We start from the raw sequence: 25955 nt of genomic DNA, 5'->3' as shown, positions 1-25955 counted from the left end.
TGTAATGTTACAGAATTTAAAATGTTTCACATAACCTTCATATTGATTACATTTATCCTAGTATGAAATGAGGCAGCTTTGCTTGTCAGTCTAAGGAATTGGGCGCTTGATAATGGAAATGCTGCTGTTGTGAAACCTTTGAGAGCTTTCTACTGAGAGTAGTGTTGCAGATAGCCTTTAATTTCTTAGTGGCGTACTCCCTTGTAATTTACTTTAAATCAACAAGGAGAGATGCTAGATAACTCCAAATGCAGGTTAAGAAGCAGCTTAGTTGTTTCTGCTCCATCCATATCAAATTTTGTGATGATGTTTGCTTACTGTACAGTGCTCAGTATTGAAGGTGATCATGAGGTCAGGAAAAATTAAAAGAGAAAATGCTTATTTATGGAAATCAACACAGTTTCCTTTTGTTTAATAAATTTAGTAGAAATCACACATGTACTTATTTGGGTTTTTTAAGGACAGATGTCCTTTACTGTGTCTGTCATGAAGCTTTTGTGTTTGATACAATTTTTTTGTAACTTGCTGCCGTTAAAACATATGCCCTGCCATTTAATAGGAGGCGGACCAGTGGCATTTTTTAATTTTTAAATTAAAATGTTTGTGTTTTGTTTACAGGGTTTTTAATTGGTTCTTCTGTATATCCATCAGTTTTTCTTTCATTTCTGTTTATAGGTGTTTTATCCATTTATTACTACTTTTTTTATCTCTTTGTGAATCCTCTGAATGCTTATTTTTAGGGTGTCTTCAGATCATGTGATCATTTAAAGTTTTGCCTGCAATGAATTTATTTTGTGGTTTCTGTGTTGATAGTGGTTTCATCGTGTTGTGTAAATTTGCAGGCGTATTGGAATAGAAGTTTGGTTTTCTTTCTCTTTGTTCCCTGTTTCCCTCTATGGTTATCTGTACTGCTGGTCCAGCAGATTTGTAATTGTCTCTGCCTGGCTTTGGAGTTCATGGATCAGAATCAGGGCTGTGTTAGCAGCTCAGAGCTCCAGCCTCACGGTGATGCTGGGGACATCACAGATTTAGTCACTGAGTCAGCTGGCATTAGGTCAGCCACTTCCTGTAAGCTGTAGCTTCAGTGCAGTTAGCAGAGGAAGCCTTTTGCAGTCTCTTTTCACAAACCAAGAAGACTGTCTAAGCCTGATTTTAAGCAGAGAGCCTTGCTTTCCACCCTGCTTCTCTCATACAGAAAGATTTTATTTACAGCTGCCACATAGAATCAAACTTCCTCTGCTTTTCCTGCTGAATGACCCAAAGTGCAGCCTACATTTTGGGTTTAGCTTGCCTCATATTTTGTGTTGTTTTTAGATTTATAGGTATGTAACAAGTTTTGGGGCATGGCTGATTTTAGTTATTTGTACCTTTTGTTAGCTATTTTGATGAGTTGGTTGTGAAGAAAGGAGGGCAATGTCAGGGGTGGGCCTGTGTTAACTGCTGGTATTGCTTCTTGGCCTTTTGATCAAGTGCAAAATAGTGCCTGGACTACTTATTTAGTATTTAAGACTTTGTTTTTACAGTGACTGCTCAGTACCCTAGTTGCTAAAGCTCTGCTCCATCATTTGTACAGCACATCATATGCTGGGTGAGCACTGTTGTACTGCTCATTCTTGTCTCATTCAGGTCCCTGTTATACTGTATATAATCTGTTCATTTGTGCTTGTTTTTTTTTTTTAAAATCTGTATGCATTTTGAGGGAAAGGGCTATTTTATTCCTTGTACCAAATGCTGCTCCTGGCACTTAGTAGATGCCAAATAAATATTGCATAGCTATTGTATGTGGTTCAAAGGGAATGTGAAAAGAAATGAAAATTAGTTTGTATATTATTTTTAGATGAAATGTGAACTGTTCTCTTGAGAGAGAGAGAGAGTGTGTGTGTGTCATAGGATAAAGCATTACAGGTAGGTAGAGCAGTGTAAGAAAGGCATGGAGGTTTGATTCTGTATAGGGGTGTGTGTGTTTTAAGATTATTTTTGTTGGAAAGTCAGATAGACAGAGAGGAGGAGAGACAGAAAGATCTTCTGTCTGCTGATTAACTTCCCAAGTGGCTGCAACGGCCACAACTGAGCTGAGCTGAGCTGATCCGTAGCTAGGAGACAGGAGCTTCTTCCAGGTCTTCTGCGCGGGTGTAGGATCTTGGGTCTCTGGGCCGTCCTCTGCTGCTTTCCCAGGCCACAGGCAGAGAGCTGGATGGGTTAGAACCAGCTCACATCTGGGATCCCGGTACGTGCAAGGAAAGGATTTTAGCTGCTAGGCTATTGTGCCGGGTCATGCGTAAGTGTTTTTAAGTAGAACATTCTTGACCGTAAAGACGGGAAGAGAGATTCAGAGATAAAGCTAAAGAAGACCAATCAGGTCCAGCTAACTTATATTCTAGGAAGTTTGAACTTCATCCTGGTAGGGCTTGAGGAGCTTGTATGAAACGATCTCAGTTAGGGAACCTTAATAAGATTTTATTATGAAAAAAATTGCTCTGACAAAAAGACATGTTGATAAATGTAAATTTAAGAAAATTGGTTACACAGGCAATATTTGCTTCTTCTGGTGTTTTTAGTTTCCATGTTGCCTTGTAGTCACATTGAGTTACAGTTTTTTTTCTGGCCAATCTGGTAATTTTCTTTAGCATAATACATTGTTCGCTGTAGGAACAGGTGAGTGAATATTGTAGTAGTCTTTTATGTAGCAGTTTCTAGGGAGTTATAAGTCCCCCAGAATGTGGGAGCTGCATATATCCAGAATTCCCATTCTGGGAAAAAATGTGGACATATGATTATCAAGTAGGAATGTATATCATTGAAGTTAAGACAGAGTTTACAAATCTAAGATTTGTGTGAAATGACGGATTAACTAACATTCTTTTCCTCAGTATTTCTCTAAAGATTAAAGACATATTAGGTACTTGTGTGTACCTCTGGATTTACCTTGGAGGATTGTCCAGTCCTTTCCATGTTATGGAACATATAGAACTTGGTAATAATTGTAGAGCACATGGAATGAACTGGTGAAGGTTGAGGGTATAAGGGTCAGATACATTGAAAGCTGGGGGAATAATTTTCCCATTCACCCAGACCATTGTCCAATTGAGAAGTCGTCCCCACTGTAAGGCATATAGCTTATGTTTTTCAAAAATTTTTATTTTTGCTGATGTCTAGCCTTTCAAATTCTAAGGTTGAGTGTATATTTTGTAGAAAATGTGTTCACAGTCTACGGCCATATCACCCTGAACGCGCCTGATCTTGTCTGATCTCGGAAGCTAAGCAGGGTCGGGCCTGGTTAGTACTTGGATGGGAGAAAATGATGGTATTATAATGTACCTTTTATGAATATCTTAGATCTTTACTGGAGTTTCTTTTTAAGAGGTTTGTTTAGTTTTATTGAAAAGGCAGAGTTACAGAGAGGAGGAAAGAACAGAAAGATCTTCTGTCCATTGGTTCACTCCCCCCAAGTGGCTACAACTCTTGGAGCTGAGCTGATCTGAAGCCAGGGGTCAAGAGTTTCCTTTGGGTCTTCTATGTGGGTGCAGGAGCCCAAGGATTTGAGCTATTTTCCACTGTACTCCCAGACCATAAACAGGGAGTTGGATTGGTAGCGGAGTAGCTGGGATATGAACTGGTGTCCATCTGAGATGCCAGCACTTGCAGGTAGATTAGGCATTTGAGCTATTACATCAGCTCCTTTGGTGGAGATTGTAGTAACAAGAGAATTTTATGTGAAAAGAAGTGTTAAACTAAATAATGATTATTTTGGTTGAATACATATTTTTTTAAATCAAAAAAGCACCAGAACAGAGAAAAGTGATTAATGAGGGTGCTACTTTATTTTCTTTTTGTCAGACTGAAACACTGCTGTTGGGATTTGTTGCTAGAGTTCTCTTTGCAAAAATCATTGTAGTTAATTCATAAGGTTTTATAGGATTTTCTAGGTTTAGAAAAAGGGAAGTGGGAGTTCCCTTCCTGCTCAGAATATACATCATTATACATTGTGTGTTAAAATCTGACTCAGATTGTCTACACAGCTTCCCATATTTGTGGTTGCCTGGCCCCTTTCTTAGTACAATGGTGCAGGATAAGCTTTTCTCGAACATGCTCTGAAAACATGTTCAAGGAATAGATTGTTTCAAATTCTTGCCCATGTTACTAAATACTCTTTACACCTGAGTCCTACACTCTTGGTTATAGAATCTATAAAAGAAATTGAGTTATTATTGAAACATTTTCTTTGAAAATTTTGCTTCCTTTTACTATAAGCCCTTTAAATCTTTAGCATAATTGCATATTACCATAGCAGTATCCACTTAGTAATTCTTTTGAATATTTGTATAAATTATGTCTTAAAATTTTTTTTTTTTTAAATGAGCAACTAGTTTATTTTAAGCTTTGTTTTTGTTGGAAAATCAGATTTACAGAGGGAAAAAGAGACAGAGAGAAAGATCTTCCATCCACTGGTTCACTTCCCAGTGGCTGCCATGGCTGGAGCTGAGCATACCCAAAGCCAGAAGCCGGAAGTTTGTTCCTGGTCACGCCTGTGAATGTAGGGTTCCAGGGCTTTGGGCCATCCTATGCTGCTTTCCCAGCTCATAAGCAGGGAGCTGGAAGGGAAGTAGAGCAGCTGGGATGTGAATTGGAGCCCATATGGGTTCCCCGGCATTCAAGGCAAGGACTTTAGCTACTAGGCTACTGTGTTAGACCCACAACTAGTTTTCAACATCTTGTGAATCCCTCAAAACTTATCCAAGCTAATAATGTTGATGTGATTTTCTAAAATCACACAGTACTGTCTTAAAATTTCACACTACTTTTGTAATGTCATTATTGTTAAAATCTGCATAATTTACCTTGTTTTTGTAAGCCTTGTCATTAGAAGTTTTCTTACGGAGCTATAGTATGTTGCATAATAAAAATACTTTCATTACTCCAATTGGCTTTCATTAATATTTTCCATAGCGTAGTATCTAATGAGCTGCAAGCAACATCATTTTAATAGTTTTAAGATTCCCTATTCTTTTTTTTAAAGATTTATTTATTTATTGGATAGTCAGATATACAGAGAGGAGGAGAGACAGAGAGGAAGATCTTCTGTCTGATGATTCACTCCCCAAGTGAGCGCAACGGCCGATGCTATGCTGGTCCGAAGCCAGGATCCAGGAACTTCTTCCGGGTCTCCCGCACGGGTGCAGGGTCCCAAGGCTTTGGGCCGTCCTCGACTGCTTTCCCAGGCCACAAGCAGGGAGCTGTATGGGAAATGGAGCAGCCGGGATTAGAACCGGCGCCCATATGGGAATCCTGGCGCGTTCAAGGCAAGGACTTTATCTGCTAGGCCATGCCGCTAGCCCAAGATTCCCTATTCTTAAGGAAATTCTTTGCAGTTCTATTCTGTAAGTTTGCTAGTGGCAATACTCTTCAAGTTACCTGAGTCCCAGATACTGGGATGGAATATTGTTTTCTTTTTCTGTTTTTTTTTAATGTGTTTATTTGAAAGTCAGAATTATAGTGAGAGGGAGGAATAGACTGGCCACAGTGGCTAGAGCTGGGCAGGTCTGAGGCTCAGAGCCAGAAGCTTTTTAGGGTTTCCCATGTGGATGCAGAAGCCCAAGCACTTGGGCCATCCTTCGCTACTTTCCCAGGCACATTATCAGGGAGGTGGATGGGAAGAAGAATAGCTGTTGGCAATTGAACTGGTGTCCACTTGGTGCCACTGGTGGATTAGCTTGCTGTGCCACAGCACCAGCCCCAGAATACTTATTTTACTACCAACTAGCCAGGTTTGATGTGGTGAGTGGCTTTACTTTAACTTGACTCATTTGTAAGTGGGAGGACTAGACTAGATAATGTTAGAAAAAGAAGTCTGTTTTTAGCACCATAATTTGTTACTAAATCCTTGGGAATGTTATTCCAACTTTGCCTTGTAAGTATTCATCTATTGCCTCAGATGAGAGTGTATTCCTATTAAGTGGAAGTTAAGAAAACACACATGTGATTTTGGGATCTTCTTTGTTGCTTGGAGTTGAAATTTATGTCCTGACTGCTTTCTGAAGTATCATTGTTCCCATTACAGTCCCATGTTCTCCCTGCTTGTTCTTGTTATATAGCCTCCCCTCCCCCACCCGTCTCCCAATACTAGTTGGAGGAATTGTTGTTAGATTCCCACAACTGGGCTCACTCACCTAGGTACAGTCTGCTAGTTGTTGACAGTGTGGTGTTGGAATCAAGTGGATATGTGTCACAAAAGAATAAAGGAGCTGGGTAACTCTCTGTTTGTGCTTGGGCTCCCTGAGGAGTTTGGGATTGAGAGGTACAGGTGGTCATGATGTCCTGGTTTCCATTTGGGTAATTTTGATGAGGTAGAGTTGGCTCCAGTCAGTCAGGTGGTAGTTACAACAAGAAACCCGCTGAGACAAGACAGAACATCAGAATGTTGGCTGCAGGCAAAGTAATGACCTCAGAGGTTATCTGTAAGGGCTCAGGAGGGCTGGCTGCACTACTCCTAGTTTGGTGAGTCTATCTTAGTGAGAGCAAAGAAATACTCAGCTATTGGGAAAGCCCCGGAGGAAACCTCATGGTGTCTGGCAGTCGTGTTGGAGTCACTGCACTTTGGATCTCCATTTCATTCTCCTGGGAATTGGAGTTAAGAAGGGAATGTATGAGTTTATGGAATAATGGGAAATAAAACATGTTTATTTTTTCAGGAACTTTTTGAAAACCCTTGTTATGACCAATTAGTTCTTTTAAAATTTCTTAATCTTTTTCTATTAGTTTCAAAAGATGGAGTTTGAGTTTTACAGTCCTGTTGTTGGATCTCTTCTGTTAGAACTGATGTAGTGACTGGGGAAAAAAGAGCACTTCTACATTAACTTCTTTAAAACTGAATTTTTAAATGACAATCTGTGTGTGTGTGTGTGTGTGTGTGTGTGTGTGTGTGGTCTCGTAGTTTTCACTTACTAGAAGATTTAGTGGGAAATACAGTTTGGCAAGTGATCTGTGATCTGAATATATGAGAAGTGATCTCATATGATCTGAAATAAATTACACATGGTTAATAAAAATTTAAAAAATAATGTCTGTACAGCTATGTGTTTTTGGCACCAAGTACAAATAGACATTTTCTGGTACGGATGTGAGTTTTTTGTTAAGAATTTTTTCCCAGAAATGTGAGACTAATATGAACATTTTCCCAAGTGTTCATCAAAATTGACCTACATTTTTGATTACATGTTTTTCTTTTTTGGAAGTAGGCAAGGTGACTGAAAGGAATTCTCTTTTCTGCTTAGAACTGTCAGAAAGAATTAGGATAGAGTGAAAAACATCTTTCCAGTTCTTTACTCCAGTCTGTTACCTACTTCAAACTGTCAACATAAGTACATTACTTTTTTTCCCCTAGGATTCATTTATTTATTTGGAAGGCAAAGAGAGAGCGAGAAAAAGAGAGAGAGAGAGAGAGAGAGAGAGAGCGAGCGAGAGCGCAAGGAATGTGAACACACTTTCATTTGCTGGTTCCTCTCTAAATGGCTTCAAAAGCCAAGGCTGGGCAAGGTTGAAACAAGAGTCAGGAACTCCATCTCTCTCCCACAGAGGTCCAGGTACGTGGCCTGCCTCTGCTGCCTTCCCAGGTGCAGAAGCAGAGAGCTGGGTTCAACTGTGTGACACTCCAATATAGAATGGTCTGTCTTAAGCAGTGGCTTGATCCATTTTGCCACAACATCTACTCCAAAACATTGTGTTCTAATAGATGTTGTTAGGTAAGGTCTAATATATTTGCTTGGTTGTAACAGAAGATTTGTGAAAGAAAACATATATATGTGTATTACATTTTTTACGTAAATTTAAAATTATTGATGTATTTTCCTTAGTTAAAAGCTTTATGATACTGTGAGTGATACATAGGCATAATTGAACTGTTTCAAATTAAGGTGGGAGGAAATAGGTATTACAGTGTTTGTAGAGAATTATAAAGTTAGTTTATTTGTGGCAGTTGTGTTACAACAAAGTTTGTATTTATTTTTTGAGCCTGCATGAATTTGCAGTTTTAACTATCACAAGTTTACATGCTGAGTGAATGATTCAGGCTGATAAGACTTCTGAGCTGTACTTAACTGGCATGCTTCATCACAAAAATGTTTCTGGTGGTAGAAGTAACCTGCAAGATACTTAAGAGATGATTTCATTACTGCTTAGGGGAAATCTTCATTGCTGTAAGAGTCACTCCTGTGGGCAAGGAACTGCGAGTCTTCGTTGTCTTGAATGTTGTGTGTGGTCTTATTCAGGTGGCCATGCCATGCGTGAGACCATAGAGCCATTGTAACTTAAAAAAAAATCAGCCAACGACCATTTATGGGACCTTCATATCACTATGTCCTTTAGTATAATATGTACGTGTATATGGGGAACTTAACACAGGATGGGAGAAAAACCCTATCCTACTTTCTGAGCACCCAAACAACCTGCTTCTCAAATAATCTCTTAGCAAAAGTATCTGCACTTAGGAAAAATTAAAAAAAAATAATAAAAGTTACACACAAAAAATAAAAACCCACACGAAAGCTGTGGCTGGGGTCCTGTCTGGCAGGGCTAGATCCCAGTACCTGACTGTCGGAATAGGGAACGGGTCACATTAAGCAGGGTCATGACACTAAACAGCACGCAAGGAAACCAGATCTGGGGGTAGATTCTGCAGGGGACAAGTGGGCCCAACCCTGTAGAAATACAAGTCCCACTGGTTAGCTCAAGAGTTGGGTGGTGATGGGCTGAACTAGGTGTGAACATGGAACCTGCCAACACTCATCGATACTGGGGCTGAGAATAGGCTAGGCAGGTCTAAGCTGCAGCACCTGCATGTGCATCTGAAAACAGGGTGTGGAGCGGGCTGGGCTACAACATCTTGCGGGTCATACAAAGGCCGAGACAGAGGGGCAGGCCGTGCTGGGAAAGGGCCTAGCACCTGCTGGCGCATGTGAGATCTGGGTCTGGGAGTGGGCCGAGAGGGGGATTTTAGGAAACGCCCCTATGGGTCATAGCTTCTACTGGTAAGCATGTGGTCCAGGCCTGGGTGTTGTACAGGCTGGGCAGGGTAGCTCCAGCTGTTGGTTAATGTGTGGGTTGGTTTTGGAGGGGATGGATTGGGCATGGCCAAACAAACCTTAGCTCTCTGGCAGAGCAGAAACCAGACTGGAGCACAGGTCATGCTAGTCTAGGCTGTCACACCTATCAGCTTGCATGAGCCAGGAATGGGAGCAGATGGAGCAGGGCCAGGTTCCAGCACCTGCTAGCAAGTGGTGGGACAGGGGGCGGGACAAGGAGCAGGCCAGGTCAGACCAGGCTACAGCAAAGGCAAAGGTCATGACAGGTGAGGGACTATGCCAAGCTGGGTCATTGCAACCACTGGCACGTGCAAGATCAATAGCTGGGAACAGACCTGGATGGGGAGCTAAGGGGATGCCCTGGCTGGGTTGTGGTTCCCACTGGTAAGTGCAGGGGCTGGAATGGGAGCCACATGCTCGTCTGGATATGGCTGCATATGGCTGCAGTTTCCCTTGGGACGAGTGTGGACTGGGGCTGAGTGCGCTGGACTGGGCTAGATTCCAGCACCCACTGGTGCTCGTGAGAACCAGGGTAGGTGTAGGATGGGCTAGGCTAGGGTTTTGCCCCTGCTGATCCAGATGTGAGCTATGTCTGCATGTGGACTAGGCTAGGCTGCGCTGTAACACCCAACAGTAATAACTGGAATGGGTTGAAGGCTAGTCAAGAAAGGCCATTGTTCCTGTTACAACAGGAGGTGGACTGAGTAGGGCTGGCCCATGGATCCACTGGTGTGTGCGAGATCTGGCGTTGGGAGAGGGTCTGATGGAGGAGCTTGGGAAACTCTTCTGTCAGGACACAGTGCCTACAGGTGAGCACAAGAACCATGATAGGGAGCAGCCCAGACCAGGCCAGGGAACGGTACCTAGCAGCATACATTTGATTCAGGTTGGGAGCGATCCAGGTAGGGCCAGTTCACATCATCTACTGGTGAATCTGAGCACCAGAATGGAGTGTAGGTCGGGCCAGGTTTGGTCGCAACACATGTCAGTACACATGAAGGCTGGCACTGGGTGCTGGCTGGGTTGGGCAAGGCTGTAGCCCCCACCAACCTGAGCTGAAATTGGGGGTGGGCCGACGCAGGCCAAGTTGCAGCACCTACTGGCAAAAGCCGAGGTGAGGAGGCCATGCCAGACTGAGCCACGGCACCCAGCTAGCACACATGAGACCCAGCGGGGTAGGGAGAAACCAGTAGTAGGGCTGCATGGGGCTCCCCTGCTGGATTACCACTCCCACTGGAGAGCGTGAGTTGGCATGGGGGCAGACCAGACCAGGTAGAGCTACAACACCTGTGGGCCTCATGTGAGCCAGATCAGGGAAAAGCCAGGCTGGGTTGACTGTTCCTATTGGTGCAAGCATAAGTCAGAGTGGGTGTGGGTTGGTTGGGCTCTGCCGCAGCATCAGCTGGTAAATGTTGGCATTGGGAGGTAATTCTGTCAGGCCAAATTGTAGAACCACCTGGAGGGTGCATGATCCAGGAATGGGAATGGGTCCAGTAGGGAAACAGTGGGTACCTCCTTGCTGGGCTGCCACTCCATTTGGTGAGCATGAGAACCAGGACTGGGGCAGGCCTAGCCAGACAGAATGGCATCCTCCAGCACATGTGTGGACTGGATAGTGGGATGGTTTAGTTGAACTAGGGTTCAGTGACCACTGACATGCGTGAGAGCTGAATGGGATATGGGACAGACTGGACAAGTCTGCTGGACATATTGGCAAGCTTGGAAACAAAGGGCAGGGGATGGGCCTGGTGGGGGTTATTGTGGGTTGCTCTGACTAGGCTGCAGCTCCTATTGGTTTGTGTGAGGGCTGAGTGTGTGCTGGGCAGAATAGGGCAAGACTGCAACACCCATTGATGCGTGTGGAAGACAGGGCTGGAAAGAACTGACCCAGCAGTTGCAACCATCAGCATATGCATAGGCTGATTGGGGCGACGGTTTGTGTCAGACCATGTACTGGCAAGCACACACAAAATCTGGTCTGGGATCACAACTGACAAAATTTCTTTGGGGATCCCCCCAATTGAACTGCTGGACTCAGAATCCCAACCATGGAGAGAATTGCAGGTTCCATGGTCTGACTAGGGAGTGCATGTGTCAAAGCTGAGCCTCCTCAGTGGCTCAGACAGAGCAGTGGACCACATATCCAGGTGCACATGGAGGATATGGCAGTACATTGGAGCCTGCAGAGGATACCTGGTGCCAGAATAGAGGGCAAAACAAATTGATCAACTACCCCAGCCAAGTGTTGGCAATGAAGATCTGGCCAAGTGGAGAGGCTAAGTTAAACTGTCAGCCAGTGGATTCTGGAGAGATTGCATTGTGCTTGGAGTGCTGAGATGGGCAGAAATTCAGAACTGTTGAACTATTGAAACCACTTGAGCAGTGCCCTCAGATCATGCCCCACATTGGGGTCCCTGGAATGGTTGGGAGGGTGGGTGTGGCTTCTCGCTTTATCTCTCCCTTACCCCAGATACAGGAAGGAAAAAAGAGAATGTGGAAACAATGGTCTTACCCACTTTCTTGTAGCCCTTGACCCTTTGAGCCCTAATAAACTAGGTAAAGATCATCAAAATAAGAAAGAAAATAAAAAGTTACCTAAAAATGTTCACTTGGTATTGCAAAGTTAGCTGTCAGTCTCTAATAACTAAAATATGACGTCGTAGTTGTTTGCCATCAAAGATTTTAACTAAAAATGTGCTTTTCTACTTCAGTCATGAGTTTGTTTCTAATAGAAACTGGCAAAACTTAGATCCACATGATTTTTCAGTTTTTTTTTTTTGTCTTTCATTAGTATGTGTCTTTCCCAAGTAGGTGAAATCTTGGCATCTCCCTCATTATTAACCAGTCCAGGGTTTTTTTTTTTTTTGGCAGAATCAGTTATCTATTTTTCAATTTTGTTTCTGAAAAATGTATTTTTTGTGCATTGTTGAGCCATTTGAGATTTGGTTGCATCTATGATTCTCCCTCACCCATTTATTTGTACCTTAGCTTATAGGTCTGGAAAGCCAAAGGCATTCTCTTGCATAGCCACAGTAAAGTGATCATGTGTAATTATATTTGCTTAATTGATGGCCAATATTTTATTGTTGACAGTTGCTTTTATGGCATCTTTCTCCTTTAGTACAGGGTCCAGCTGAGTGCTATTCATTTATTTATTTTCACATCTCTTTAGTCCCCTCTAATCTGGAATAGCTCTGCAGATCATTTTTTATGCCATTCATGTTTTTGAGGACTCTATACCAGTTCTTAATAGAATAACCTGAAAAGGGACTGAGAATTCCCCTTTGTTAGGAGAACTAACATGTTTGGTCTGACCTAACGTGTGACTGGTTTGGGGAAAGCCTCTCTTGAAGAGAAAGGAAGATTGCTTGATGATCTCTAGATTTCTTGCCGTTTTTGCTGTGTAGCAGGAAAATTTGTTATTTAATTGAAATAGAATGTAAATATCTTACATAAGAATAAAGTTTATTGCCCTGCTTTGCTAGTTTTTGTTTTGCTTTTATTACTAAGGAAATATGAGATGGCGTTGTAAGGGGACAATGGTTTATTAAGAAAGATTCCTTTTAGTAGAACCCCTTACCTTGAGTTATGTTAACACAATCTCAATATGCAAATGAGCAAATTGCATAAAGATACAAAGTATAGAAGCATTGAGTGAAGTTTTTTTTAACTGATAAAATAGCTATGGCTGTTCGTATCAGTGTCAAGATTGTTTCCCTAAAGATTAGCTGTTCTCATCACCTGATGCCTCTTTGTCCTGATTAATATTCTTCAGCCAAAAATAGATGAAATGACTATCTCAAAATTCTGATTCTCAAGATTTAGAGATTTATGGGTCATATTAGATTTTAATGCAAAATGTCAAGATACTTAGTGTCTGTGGTTTAATAATCATTTTGTGTGGTGAAATAAAGTGAAATCAAACATCGCAAAGGATGGGAAGTTCAAAGTTAAATAACTTTGAGACACATAATAGCATAAGCTAATTTTAAGCATATTTAAAGTCGTGCTGTTTAAATCTTTGATGCCTCATAGGCCATATAGTTGGAGGGAAGACATTTTAAAGGGATAACATTGTTTTGTTAATAGAGGAGAGGGAATTCAGCAGTCTGTGGGAGCAGGGAAATCTGTCTTAAGGGACGGTGGAAAGTCCTGCTTGAGGAGATTGTGCTTCACCTGAAACTGCCAGGGAAAAGAGGGCAGCATTCTGACTGGAGGGGGCAGCACACGTGAGGCCTGAGAAATGGGGAATATGAAAATCAGGGTCAAATTCAGGATATGGAAGTTCATGGTTTGGAGGAAATTAAGTTGGTAAATTTGTGTTGCAATAAACACTGTTTTTGCCTGCATGTTATATTTTTTCTAATATTGTTTGAAATAATCTATTTTTTTGTCCTCATAAACATTTTTTAAAGATTTATTTTAATTTTTTTTATTGGAAAGTCAGATATACAGAGAAGAGGAGAGACAGAGAGGAAGATCTTCCATCCATTGATGCACTCCTCAAGTGGCCAGAACAGCGGTAGCTGAGCTGATCCGAAGACATGAGCCAGGGGACTTTTCCAGGTCTTCTACGTAGGTGCAGGGTCCCAGGCCACAAGCAAGGAGCTGAATGGGAAGCGGGGCACTGGGATACGAATTGGAATTCTGGTGTTTGCAAGGCAGGGACTTTGGCTACTAGGCTACCATGCTGGGCCCAACATTTTTATTTTTAATTTTAAAATAACTGTAAACTTACCTCACTGTGTTAAATAAGTCATTTGCTTTATTTGCATGTGATCTTCTTTCTAATATTTTACAGATGGTGTGAATTTTATGTAATTCATACTTACAGTTTATGTGCATTCTGTATTCATATTTTTAATGTTGACTTATGCTTAGTTATATTCCAGTAATTGTTTCTATAATTTGAATTAATAGTTATAATATATCATAAAGGTAATGATTATGGCTTATTTAACCACTTCCGTATTTTTTTAGAGTGGTTCCTTTTTTTTTTTAAGATTTGTTTATTTTTATTGGAAAGTCAGATAAACAGAAAGGAGGAGAGAGAGCAGAAGATCTTCCATCCATTGGTTCACTCCCTAAGTGGCTGTAAGGGCTAGAACTGAGCTGATCCGAAGCTAGTAACCAGGAGCTTCTTCCGGTTCTCCCATGTGGTTGCAGAGTCCCAAGGCTTCGGGCCGTCCTCGACTACTTTCCCAGGCCACAAGCAGGGAGCTGGGTGGGAAGCAGGGCTGCTGTGATATGAACTGGTGCCCATACGGAAAGTATAAATAGTTTTGAATAGATACTGATTGTATTTACAGTGATTGCATTTGTCTTCTTGTCTCATTCTTTTCTCTTACCTGATTATTTTGCATGTTTCCATTTGGGAATGCTGAAATTACAGGTGTTGAGGATGAAAGGCAAGTCAGCAGTTCTTGGAATTAGTCAAAAGTTAGTGATTTTGGCTGCTGCCATGTATATCAGTCAGTTTTGTATTGCTAAATGAAGTAACTGTGGCAGGCTGATTTATAGAGAAGATGTTTGTTTAGTTCAAAGTTTTGGATACTGGCAGTTCATGATCAGGCCACTTACTGATTCATGATCAACTGCCTAATGGTGGATGACATTATAGTGGGAGCTTCTATCTAAGGAGGGAGGGAGAATAGAAATGAGTGGATAGGGAGAGATAATATTTGATTTGCTGGTTCACTTTCTACATGGCTACAACTGCTATGAAAGATTCGGTAAGTTCGTCTGATCTTCCACATGGGTTGCAAGGACCCAAGTGTGTAGGTCGTTTTTCACTGCTTTGCCAGGCTCATTAGCAGGAAGTGGATTGGAAATGGAACAGTCAGGACTAGAACTGATACACTAATGTGGGATACTGGTGTTTCAAGCAGAGGCTTAATACACTATACCACAATGACAGCCCCTAATTGTAGTTAACTTTACTTGTGTCATTTTTCTAGAACAGCAGCTCTCAAGTTTGGTTGAATGTTAGAATAATTTGGAGGAGCTTTGAAAGTTTATTATGCTGAAGTTGCAACTTAAGATAATAAAATTAGACTCCCTTTAGGTGGGCTTATGCAACAATATTTTTTAATTGTCTCTGGATGATTTTGATATGCATTGAATTTGGAGAACTGATCTAGAATATAATTTTTAATGGCATAATATTTCATTGCATGCATTCACTAAAACTTTATTTAAACATTTGTATATTTAGATTGATTCTTATTTTTCACTGTTATAAATACTCTTGTAGCTGAATTTATGTACTTATCTATATTAACAATGTACTGTTAATGTTATATTATGTATCAAGTAGTATATAAAGGATTAATGTTTTTCATTTTTCCTGGCAAGATGGAGTTTAATTTGTCCCACTAGCAGATTAAAAAATTCTATTGTTAAACCATCGATACACCCAACAACTTATTTAATAACAGCTATTGAGCCAAGATATGTTCTAGATAAGACTCAAATGTTATTTAGGACATGATTATTGTCCATGAATGACATGGTACACACAGGATGTCTCAACTTGGCACTACTGACCTTTTGTCTTCATAATTCACTTATTGTGAGCAGGGGCAAGCTTTGAATTGTAAGATGTGTAGCAGCATCCTTGACCAGATGTTTCCAGGCTTTCTCAGATGTCCCTGGGTTGGGATTCCCCTACTCCTACTGTGTACTGGTCTGCAACTTCTGCCTGTCAGATTTGAGTACACATTTCATTATACTACTACTACTATATACTACTACTACTACTGGTATCCAAACTGACATGAATTGTTAAAGTAGAGGCTGTGTGACCCACAAAATAAAAAACATATACCAGCTAGTCTTTTATAGAAAAATATTGCTGACCTCTGATGTCTGCAAAGTGCATGGAAATTGACTTCTGAGTGGTTAAAATTCATTGGGATAAATGTGATAGACTCAGATGTAACTAGGTGTTATAGGTACCAGGAAAGTAGAATAGCTAATTAATGACTTGAGAAAATTAGGAAGGCTTCTTCTCTGAGGAGATGATGAAAACTAGATCTTGAACAATCTGAATAGAGAAAATCAAAGTTGCTGTAGGCAGAGGGTATGGCATGCACCAGGGCAGTGGCATCGATCAGGACTGGAATAAAGCAGTGTTTGCAGTTGTAGCTGAGGTTGTCCTGGCTAGAACTCCGGGAAATGGGTTGCAGTGATAGTTGGAGGCCGAGTACTGTTTTTAGGAAGTTTGCATATAGAAAGCCACCTAGGGGCCCAGCAGGTAGCCTAGCGGCTGGAGTCTTTGCCTTGCACGCACCTGGATCTCATGTGGGCACCCGATCAGGTTCCCGTGGCGCTATTCCATCCATCTCCCTGCTTGTGGTCTGGGAGGGCAGTCAAGGACAGCCCGGGGGCCTTGGGACCTTGCACCCATGTGGGAGATCCGGAAGAGCCTCCAGGCTTCTGGTTTCAGTTCAGCTCAGCTCTAGTTGTTGTGTCCACTTGGGAAATGGATCAATGGACAGAGGGTCGTCTTTTCTGTCTCTCCTCCTATGTATCTGCCTTTCCAATAAAAACAAATAAACAAACAAAAACCCTGTTAATCTATTTAAAAAAAAGAAGTTTTTTTGAAACCATTAAGGTTTCAGACAGGGGAGTGATTATCAGTTTGTAGTTTGAGAGATTTTTCTATCTTATGCTTAGGATACACTGTGTGCTGCAGATTCCCTTTCAAAGCCTATGCTGTTACCTCAAAACTGAATTTCTGGATCTTGCACTGCTTATCACGTTCTTCTTGGTTTTGAATCTTTGAGTCTTTAATTCTCAGCACCTACCTAGTGTGTTACACGTACTGAAACGGCTGCTTGATGAGTGCAAGGAAGCATTCCTGGTGTGATCTTAAACACTTCACGCTCCTCACCCTCAGTGTGTGGTAATAACTGTATAGCAGTCAGCTTTGTGGGAGTGAGGGATGGGGGAAGAAGACTCTGTTTTGCAGAATTCACTCATTTCTGTGCTACAAAAATATGCTCCAAGGACAATGTTAAACAACTTGTGACTTAATAGCCTGTGTATCATGGGTCTCAGGTCAGGGCTTCTCATGCCTGGATTCCAGACAACAGCCACCATGTGCACGTATGAGCTGTCCCTGGGCCTGCCTGGGCTCCAGGGGCTGCTCCCTTCAGGGAGAGTACACCGAGGGGGGAGGTCTCCGTGACTGGGCAGGTCCGGGACCCACCTGCCGTCTTCATTGGGCGGTGAATGGGATTGGGGAACGACCTTGGGCCTGGGAGTTTAAACTTCCAGCAGCCTCCCAGTTGCTGGTTGGTCTCAGGACGGGGAGTCTCATGCCTGGATCCCAGATGACAGCCACCATGTTTACGTGGTGAGCTGCCCCCGGTCCTGCCAGTGCGCCATTTGGTGCCAGGCTCTGCCTGCTGGCCGCCTGGCTGGGGAGCTCTGGGTTTTGGATCTTTGAATTGCTGCTTAGTTAGCTCCAGGTTGAACCCACTGTGCTTCTGGGACGTGAATCAATCCTAAAGATTCCCAATGACAGTAACTCTTCCTTTATAAAACTTGTAATCACTGAACAATGCTGACCACCAAACACCAGTCCATGCAAAAGCTATGGCTCATGGCTTGTCCTGCAGAATCATATCATGTTACCTGACATGATGATGGATCAGGCAAAGAGTCACATTAAGCAAGCCATTACATTAACTAGCACTCAGGAACCATAACTGGGGGTAGATTCTGTGAGGGATGTGTGGGCGACACTCTGTGTAAATTCTGGCCCCACTGGTTATCTCAAGAGTTGGGGTGGTGATGGACTAAGCTAAGTGTGACCAAGGAGCCTGCCAAAAATCACAGGTTAAGGAACCCCCAACAGTCTGGACTGGTCAGGGCAGCAGCACCCAAATGTGCATCCTGATTAGGGTGTGAGGTGGGCCAGGCTGCAACATTCACCAGCTCATACAAGGCCAAATGGAAGGCCAGACTGCGCCGGGCACTGGCTTAAACCCAATGGCATGTATGAGAACTGGGTCTGGGAGTGGATTAAGTGGAGGAAATTGGGAAACTCCCTTGGCGAGTCATAGCTCTCACTGGTGAACATGTGGTCCAGACCAGGGGGTTGGATAAGCTTGGCATAGTAGCTCCAACAGCTGCATAATGTGTCAATTGGTAATGGTACAGGGTGGACCAGGCAGGACTAAGCAGACCTTAGCCCACAAGCAAAATTAGAGACCAGGACGGAGCACAGGTCATGCCGAGCTAGGCTCTTGCACCTACTGGTCTGCGTGAGCCAGGAACACTAAGGCACAGTGTTTAAGGCAGAGGTCGGGACAGGTGAGGGGCTGTGCCAAGCTGAGTCAGAGCAACCACTGGCATGCATGTGATCTATGGCTGGGAACAGGCCCAGTTGGGGAGCTAAAGGGACAACCCTAGCTGGGTTGAGGTTCCCCCCAAGGGGCGTATGATCTGGAATGGGGGCTGCGTTCTGATCGGGAAACGGTTGTAGTCTCCCTTGGCACAAGTGTGGACTGCGATTGGATGCACCGAGCCGGGCCAGACCCCAACACCTTCTGGTGTCCTGGAAGACTAAGATAGATGTGTGATGGACTAGGCAAGGTCTCAAACCCCTACTGAACCATGTGTGAGCCGTATGTGGGTATGGACGAACCATGGCTGGGCTGAAACATCCAACAGCAAGGACCAGTTTGGGTTGAAGGCCAGTCAGGAAAAGCCACTGTTCCTGCTAGGACAGGAGGTGGGCTGAGTAGGGCTGGCTCATGGACCTACTGGTAAGCCTGAAACCTGGCATTGGGAGAGGTTCTGAGAGAGGAACCTGGGCAACTCCTCTGGCAGGACACAGACCCGCAGGTAAGCGCAAGAAATGTGATAGGAAACAGCCCAAAACAGGCCATGGAAAGTTACCCACTGGCATACATTTGGCATGGGTTGGGGGAAGACCAGGCTGAATCAGTTCACATCATCCACTGGCAAATCCAAGCACCAGAACAGCGTGGGTCAAACCAGGTTCGGTTGCAACAAAAACTAGTGCACAACAGGGAATGCCAAGGTGAGGTTGCCTGTACCGAAAGTGACCGCAGCGCCAAACCAGCATGCGTGAGAGCAAGGAATGGAGGGGTCAGAGCCTGCAGGGGGAAAAGGGGTGGTTTCTGTGCTGGAGAGCGTGGGCTGGGATGGGGACAGGCCAGACTAAGCAGGGCTACAACACCTATATGCCTCCTGTGGACTAGATCAGGGAAAAGCCAGGCTGGGTGGATTATTCCTACTGGTGCAAACAAAATTAGAGTGGGTGAGGGTTGTTTGGGCTTAGCCACAGCATCAGCTGGCAGAAGCTGGCACTGGGGGCTAATTCTGTCAAATCAAACCACAGATCTTTCTGGAGAGTGCATAATCTGGGAGTGGGAGAGGCCTGGGAGAGGGAAATAGTGGGCTCCTCCCTCTTGGATCACCACTCCCAGGGGAGGGCACGAAAACTAGAACAGGGGCTGGGGTGGAATGGGGTGTGGGACAGACTGGACTACTGCTACACATACTGGCAAACCAGGGTAGGGGTCGGGCCTGGTGGGGGTTATTGTGGGTCGCTCCAACTAGGCTGCAGCTCCCACTGGTTTATGTGAGGGTCAAGTATGTGTTGGGCAGAAGCAGGCTGGACTGCAACACCCATTGGTTCATGTGGAAGTCGGGGCTGAAAACGAAGCAACCCAGCAATTGCAACTACCAGCTGATTGGGGCGATGGACTGCTGGGCCCTGTACTTGCTAACACATACAAGAATCTGGTTTGAGAACACCTCAGACAAAGTTTCTCCCAAATCAAATTGCTGAACTCAGAACCCTAACCAAGAAAAGAGAGAAAACAGAACAGGTCAACCAACCATCTCAGCTATATGTTGGCAGCGAAATACGGGGCAAACAGAGACTCTATGATGGACTATGTCTATCAGTGGTTTCTTCAAAGACCTCATAGTGCTTGGAGTGGCAAGATTGGCAGCGATTCATAACTGTTGAAATATCAACACCACCTCACAAGAACCTCAGAGCATACCCTACATCCGGGACCTGGGGACGGTGGGAAATTGGGTGGTCCTTCTCCCTTAATACCCCCCTTTAAACATGAAGGAAACAATATGGAAAAAATAATAGTCTTACCTACTTTCCTGTAAACAAACAAACAAACAAACAAACAAAAATAACCTGTGTATACCAACGTTCTAAAAAGTGTCTCTTTTGAGTTGGTCTAAACCAGCTTTAACAAATCATCATATGTACTCACCAAGTAATTAAAAAATAATTACCTAATTCCTTTAAGTTTTTAGATTGACAAGTAAAATTTTTCCCATTATTTGTTTCAATTCTGTAGTTAAAAAGCATAATATTTTGTTTTGTTTGTTAAGTATTGATGCTCAGAAGTAGGTCTCTTCTCTTATTCTAAATTTGAAGAGATTTTAATAAATTTTGTTTAAAAATCTCTCTATCCCTCTCTCTCTGTATCTCTCTCTGTCTCTCTGAAAAGCAGAGTTATAGCACCGAGAGACAGGGAAAGACACAGAGACTTCCCATCTTCAGGTTCACCCCTGAAGTCATCACTGGACTAGGCCCAAACCAGGAATCTGGGATTCCATTCAGGCTTCCCATATGGCTAACAGAGACTTGAGAACTTGGGACATCTTTGGCTGTATTCCCAGAAACGCAAATAGGGAGTTGGATTGGAAGTGGCATAACTGGGTCCCAAAAGGGTGATCATGTTCTGGGATGCTGGTAATGTTGAGCGTGGCTTACTTGGCTGCAACATAAAGTCAGCCTTGAATTTTTCTAGTTTGAAACAGAGTATCTACAGAAACCCTGAAGCAAGTATCAATTAAACTGGAAGATGTTGAAGGCATGCTATTTAAAATAAACAATTAGAAAAGTATCCTTGCTAGAACTACTCCTTTCTAAAATTTCGTTGGCAGTACTAGTTAGTTCCATAAAATGAGAGAGATTAAGCATGTAAGGATTAGAAAGAGGAAATTAAGTGTATTACAAATTATGTGTTTGTTCATGTAGAGAAAATGAAAAGGTTTTGCAGGTAAATTGAGTTAGAGTTGTGTCTGCTCCACTTTCGATCCAGTTCCTTGTAAATGCACCTGGAAAAACATCTGAAGCTGCCCCAAGTGCTTGGACCCTTGCACGCACGTGAAACCCAGAGAGTTGTAGCGGTCTGGGAACTGAGCTAATACATGGCATATCTCTCTGCCTCCTTGTGCCCCCAACTCTGCTTTTCACTAAATCTTTAGAAAGAAGATTTTACTGACACTAGAATGCTGGACTTTATGCCATTCTGTATACCTACAATGTCAGATGCATTTAAATTGCAGAATGATGGACTATGACTGTTGAGGGACTAAAACTATTATTATAATAGAGAGGAAAACAGTGGGGGCAGGGAGGGAGTGGGGAAGGATAAAAGGGGAAATCCCTGACCTTAAGGAACTGAATGTTGAAAAATAATAATAATAAAAATGATTTAACAATGTAGTTCCGTATAAAACTAATATACAGAAGTCATTTGTATATCAGCAGGAAAAAATCAGTTAAAGAGAAACTCCATTTTCAGTTGTATCAAGAAAAAAAAACAAGACATGTAGACATAAATTTAATAAAGTATAGTTAACAATTTAAGAAAAAATTATAAAATCTTTTAAAAGAGATATAAAGAAGATCTAAGATGAGGAAATAAATAAAACATGCTTTTAGACAGAAAATTTTTGTATCATAAAATATTGTGTAGATAAACCAATGAAATTCAAACGAAAATTCAAATAAAAATTTCACATGTTTATATGGTACTTATTAGAGGATCCTTTATATGGAAAGGATGACAAATTAAAGACATCGCAGTGACTAAGGTGCTTCTGAGTGATCTCAAACAGGCAGGATTGTCTGCCATCAGAGAGCAGGACTCACCAAGCTGTTTATGGTCACAGTGACTGATGGGATGCGGTATGAAGAAACTGAAAGAGTTTGGAAAAACTGAATTAAAAGATGAGTTTATTTTGTTGCAAAAAATTGGAAATCCATGCATAGTTTAAAAAATTTTTTTTACTATTGTATATTTCTCTTGAAGTTTTTGAAGATCCTTCATTTATATACTCAGAATTTAACTTTTTAATTTGCGATAATCTCAGTTTTTGGAAGGTACTGCAAGAACAACATAGGCAATCCTCATATACTATAACCCAGATTTCCTAAATGTTAACATTTCACCATATTTGCTTTATCATTATTTGTTAACATTTTTTTTCTAAACCTTGAGAGTGCCAATTGAAATCTTTCCCTTAAATACTTTAGGGTATATATCCTAAAATCCTGTGTGTTCTGTTTAATCACTCCAGTGCAGTATTCACACACTAGTTGACCTAAACTGTCACAAGTTCCCTTTCCCTCTTTCTGGGCTGGAATTAGATTGCATTTATCTTGACCCTGACTCTTCCCTAACCTGTAGACTTCTCATTCTGTCATTTTCTTTCATGATCTTGGCATTTTGAAGAGCAAAGCTCACTTATAAGCACCACAGTTGTGATTGCATATTTTTACTGATATACTGTGCTTTTTAAAAAATGAGAGAAATAAGACCATTAATTGCTTAGCAGAAAACTATGGATTGGTAGCAGTGAACTAGAGTGTTCCATCTAGCTTCTGTGTGATTCTGATTTTCAGAGCCAGCACTAGTACCACTGGGATAGAGGTTCCTGCCATTGACAGGTTTGGAAACATGAATTTAGATACTTTTCCTTTCACTGACCAGATCTTCATCTGAGTCGATTGAGAAGATCATGTTCCCCATTCCCCTGTATTTTCTATCTCTCTTTCACAGAAATAGAAAAAGTTCTGGGAGAGAGCAAGCTAACAGAAATTCAGCTTTGAAAAGCCTTTTCCAGGAGAAAGGATATCATTTGTCAGGAGCTGCAAACATGAAAAAGAGATACAGATATTTAACATTTATTACCCATTCAGAGCTGCACCAGGAAATGAGGGAGGAATAGAAGGAATTAGGAAAACTTGAATTTGATTGACATGTCTGTGTCCAGTTTTATGGTGTTCATTAAGAAGCACAGTTTTGATTTTAGGTTGCATACTTGGTCTTTGATCAGTCTGAATTCTTACTTTGATTTTCAAGTGCAAGCATGCTCAATAGAGAAAATAGATCTTTTGGTTATTTGTCCTGTTTTGTCCTCTATCTGCAAGGATTTTCTTACTGTCAATGGATTTGCAGCACTCATCTCTTAACACCCATATGAAGACTATGCTATGGGTGGATATATATATGTATATATACATCTATGTCTATGTGTGTGTGTGTGTGTGTGTACGTTGTAGCACCTCTTTGAAGAGCTGAAAACTTCACCCAGAATTTTAAATTACAGAGACAGAAGGACTTTTGAGTTTTGGATCCTAGGTTTAATCTTGCTTGACTCACTGTTCACCCTGGGTGTCCAACTTGAAAGTGGGAAAATGACAGATTTCACTGTCTGAAGGCAAAGGGATTGCCTTTGATTTGCTTTGGGTGGCATTCATTACTTTATGGTATATAAGAAGTATCACAATAACAAATGGTAAAGAAAGAAAAATTATGGGACAGGGCAGCAGGCAGTCAGTAGAGAATAAAATTGCTCATGGGGAATTACGTTAATAAATGCAACAGTCAGCCACAGTAAGCTAAATGTCAGTTTTCATTTTTAATTAACTCAATAGGTTGACTTTGAAAGGGACCTCCATGTGATTTATAGAATACATCATAAAACCATCAAATATTAATTGAGCATTTTTTTGCAACATGGTTGTTAAAAATCACCTGCAAAATAGTGGTTGTACATTTTGAGATTATCTGGTTCATGCCTTTGGTGTTGAGCAGTGAATCTAGGGTACATGTGAACTTAAACTTGTATTCATGTGCTAGGATATCAGGGGTGTGTGTGTGTGTGTGTGTGTGTGTGTGTGTGTGTGTGTGTGTGTGTAGGAGGAAGAAGAGGATTACAAGGAATTTATAAAATGCTTTTGGAAACTATCTTTTATGCAAATCTTGGAGCTTGGAGTTATCAAGATAGATTTTTATTTTTATCTGCATATTATTTTCCATTTTAAATATGAGATTTTTGAGAAATTGGAAAAAAGTTAATAAGGCTTTAAACAGTGCATGGTGTTTTGGTTGGTTACTTAAAAACTTCACGTAGCATCTGTGATCTGCTACATGAGAATTTATAGCATAGCACTGTATTTTTCCTTCATGGCTTTTGCAAGAATATGTTTCTACTGTGCTTACTGATTTATGAACAATTACCCACTGTTTGTTTTGTTTATAGCTAGTTAACACTTTGCAAAGGAATGCATTTTGGACTTCATAGATGCGTGTTCATGTGTGCTGAAATCATTTTGAATCCATCGTTGCAAGACGATACAGCTGATCCTTCCCTTGTTGCTTATGAACTGCTTTAGAGGCTTTATGGATAGCGAGACGAAGCATTTATTTCTCTGAAGTTGCGCTGTTCTTGCTCGAGCTTTCTGAAAACAAATGCAAAGAGCTCTTGATGATGAAACCTGTTGGATTTCTGTAGGAAGCAGCTGGAGTCTTTGGCTTGTTAAGTAGCAATGATTCAAGTCTTGCAGATTGTAAAGGAGCTGGTGACACCATCAAGACAGAAAGCATCCACAATGAAGGAAGGTAGGAACCCCAGCGTACGAACATAAGAACACTTCAGGGCACTCGTGGTAAAATACTGATCTGGAGAACAGCTATTTAAGAGGAGTTTCAAGGTTTCATATGTGCTTTTGCTCTTCGGACATAGCTTTGTATTTGATAGAAATCAGTTAGTAGCACAATTGTTAACACAGCTCATTATTACTGCTTTTAAACACAGATTAAGAGGTTACTGTTTAAAGGTACAGGGAATAAGGGGAGTTTGTAACATTGCTACTGAACAGTGTTTTTTCTTTTTGCATTGTAGATACCTCTGGCATGTATTTTGGCCACAGCAGAACAATTTTTGTGTTTCTTAATTTTGAAATGTAAATATGCATATCAGAAATCAGGACAAGTTAGTATTCTTCAATAGCAGGGGAGAAGAACTAGATGGTTATTTGTTTGAATGACTGATAATAGTTATAAATATGAATTTAGCTAATGAATGGTAGATTTTATTGTGCTTTTTGGCATAAAATTACCTTCTTATATTTATAACTACTTGATGTATTGATATACGTGTATAGCATATGTATGGCACATATTGAGATACATTTTCAGAATGCTTTAGTGGCGTACCTGATTCATAGGTCTTAAAATGAGGTAACATTTTTGAAGGAACACTTGTATATATTGCTTGCTGAACATTTCAGAAAGTAAATTTCTAAAAACAACAATAGGTAATTGATTCTTTGAAATATATGCTATTAGCTAGAGTGACAGTATTGATAGTTTCACTAATCTGTGGTTTAAAGTTGATAAATTTGCCTATCAGTGTTTTTATATGTGAGATGTATGATGTCATTCTGTATTTATGTAAAGATTTGGAGAGTATAAGTATACCTTAGGTGATGTAAAATATTGATTATTTTAGATTTTCTTTAACATGATATGGGCAATATTTTAAAGTTTAAGGTTCCTTAACTCCTATGTAAGATGATTTAGGGTGGTGATATGAAATGGCATTGTGACATGCAGTATTTTCTATTCATTTTATAGGTGAACATGGTATTTAAAATATTTAATAAAAATGCATTTCACAAAAGCAGATAAATTGTCCAGCTGCCTTTGGAAATGTGGTAGTATTATTTGCCATACTTTCCAATTATTTACTTCCTTTATTGCACTTCATTTCTCTTCCATGTTCTTTTAAAAT

The 25955-nt window shown here is 41.4% G+C and overlaps 1 protein-coding gene across 2 annotated transcripts in view; it reads left to right on the top strand.

The window, feature by feature from the left end:
* Nucleotides 1–25955, top strand: part of USP6NL (USP6 N-terminal like) — a 161116-nt gene that overhangs the window by 25452 nt on the left and 109709 nt on the right. The window contains exon 2 of one of the 2 annotated variants that reach the window (XM_040968261.1): nucleotides 24675–24781. The exons of the other annotated variant lie outside the window; for it this stretch is intronic. Within the exon in view, the coding sequence (XP_040824195.1) occupies nucleotides 24709–24781 (73 nt within the window). The 5' untranslated portion in view covers nucleotides 24675–24708. The remainder of the gene's footprint in view (nucleotides 1–24674; nucleotides 24782–25955) is intronic. 2 annotated transcript variants of the gene reach the window in all.

Source organism: Ochotona curzoniae, unplaced genomic scaffold, assembly GCF_017591425.1.
Source record: "Ochotona curzoniae isolate NIBS_2020 unplaced genomic scaffold, NIBS_Ocur_1.0 scaffold_4683, whole genome shotgun sequence".
NCBI lineage: Eukaryota > Metazoa > Chordata > Mammalia > Lagomorpha > Ochotonidae > Ochotona > Ochotona curzoniae.
Note: the sequence above shows the minus strand (reverse complement) of the source record. Positions and strands in the feature narration are given on the sequence as shown.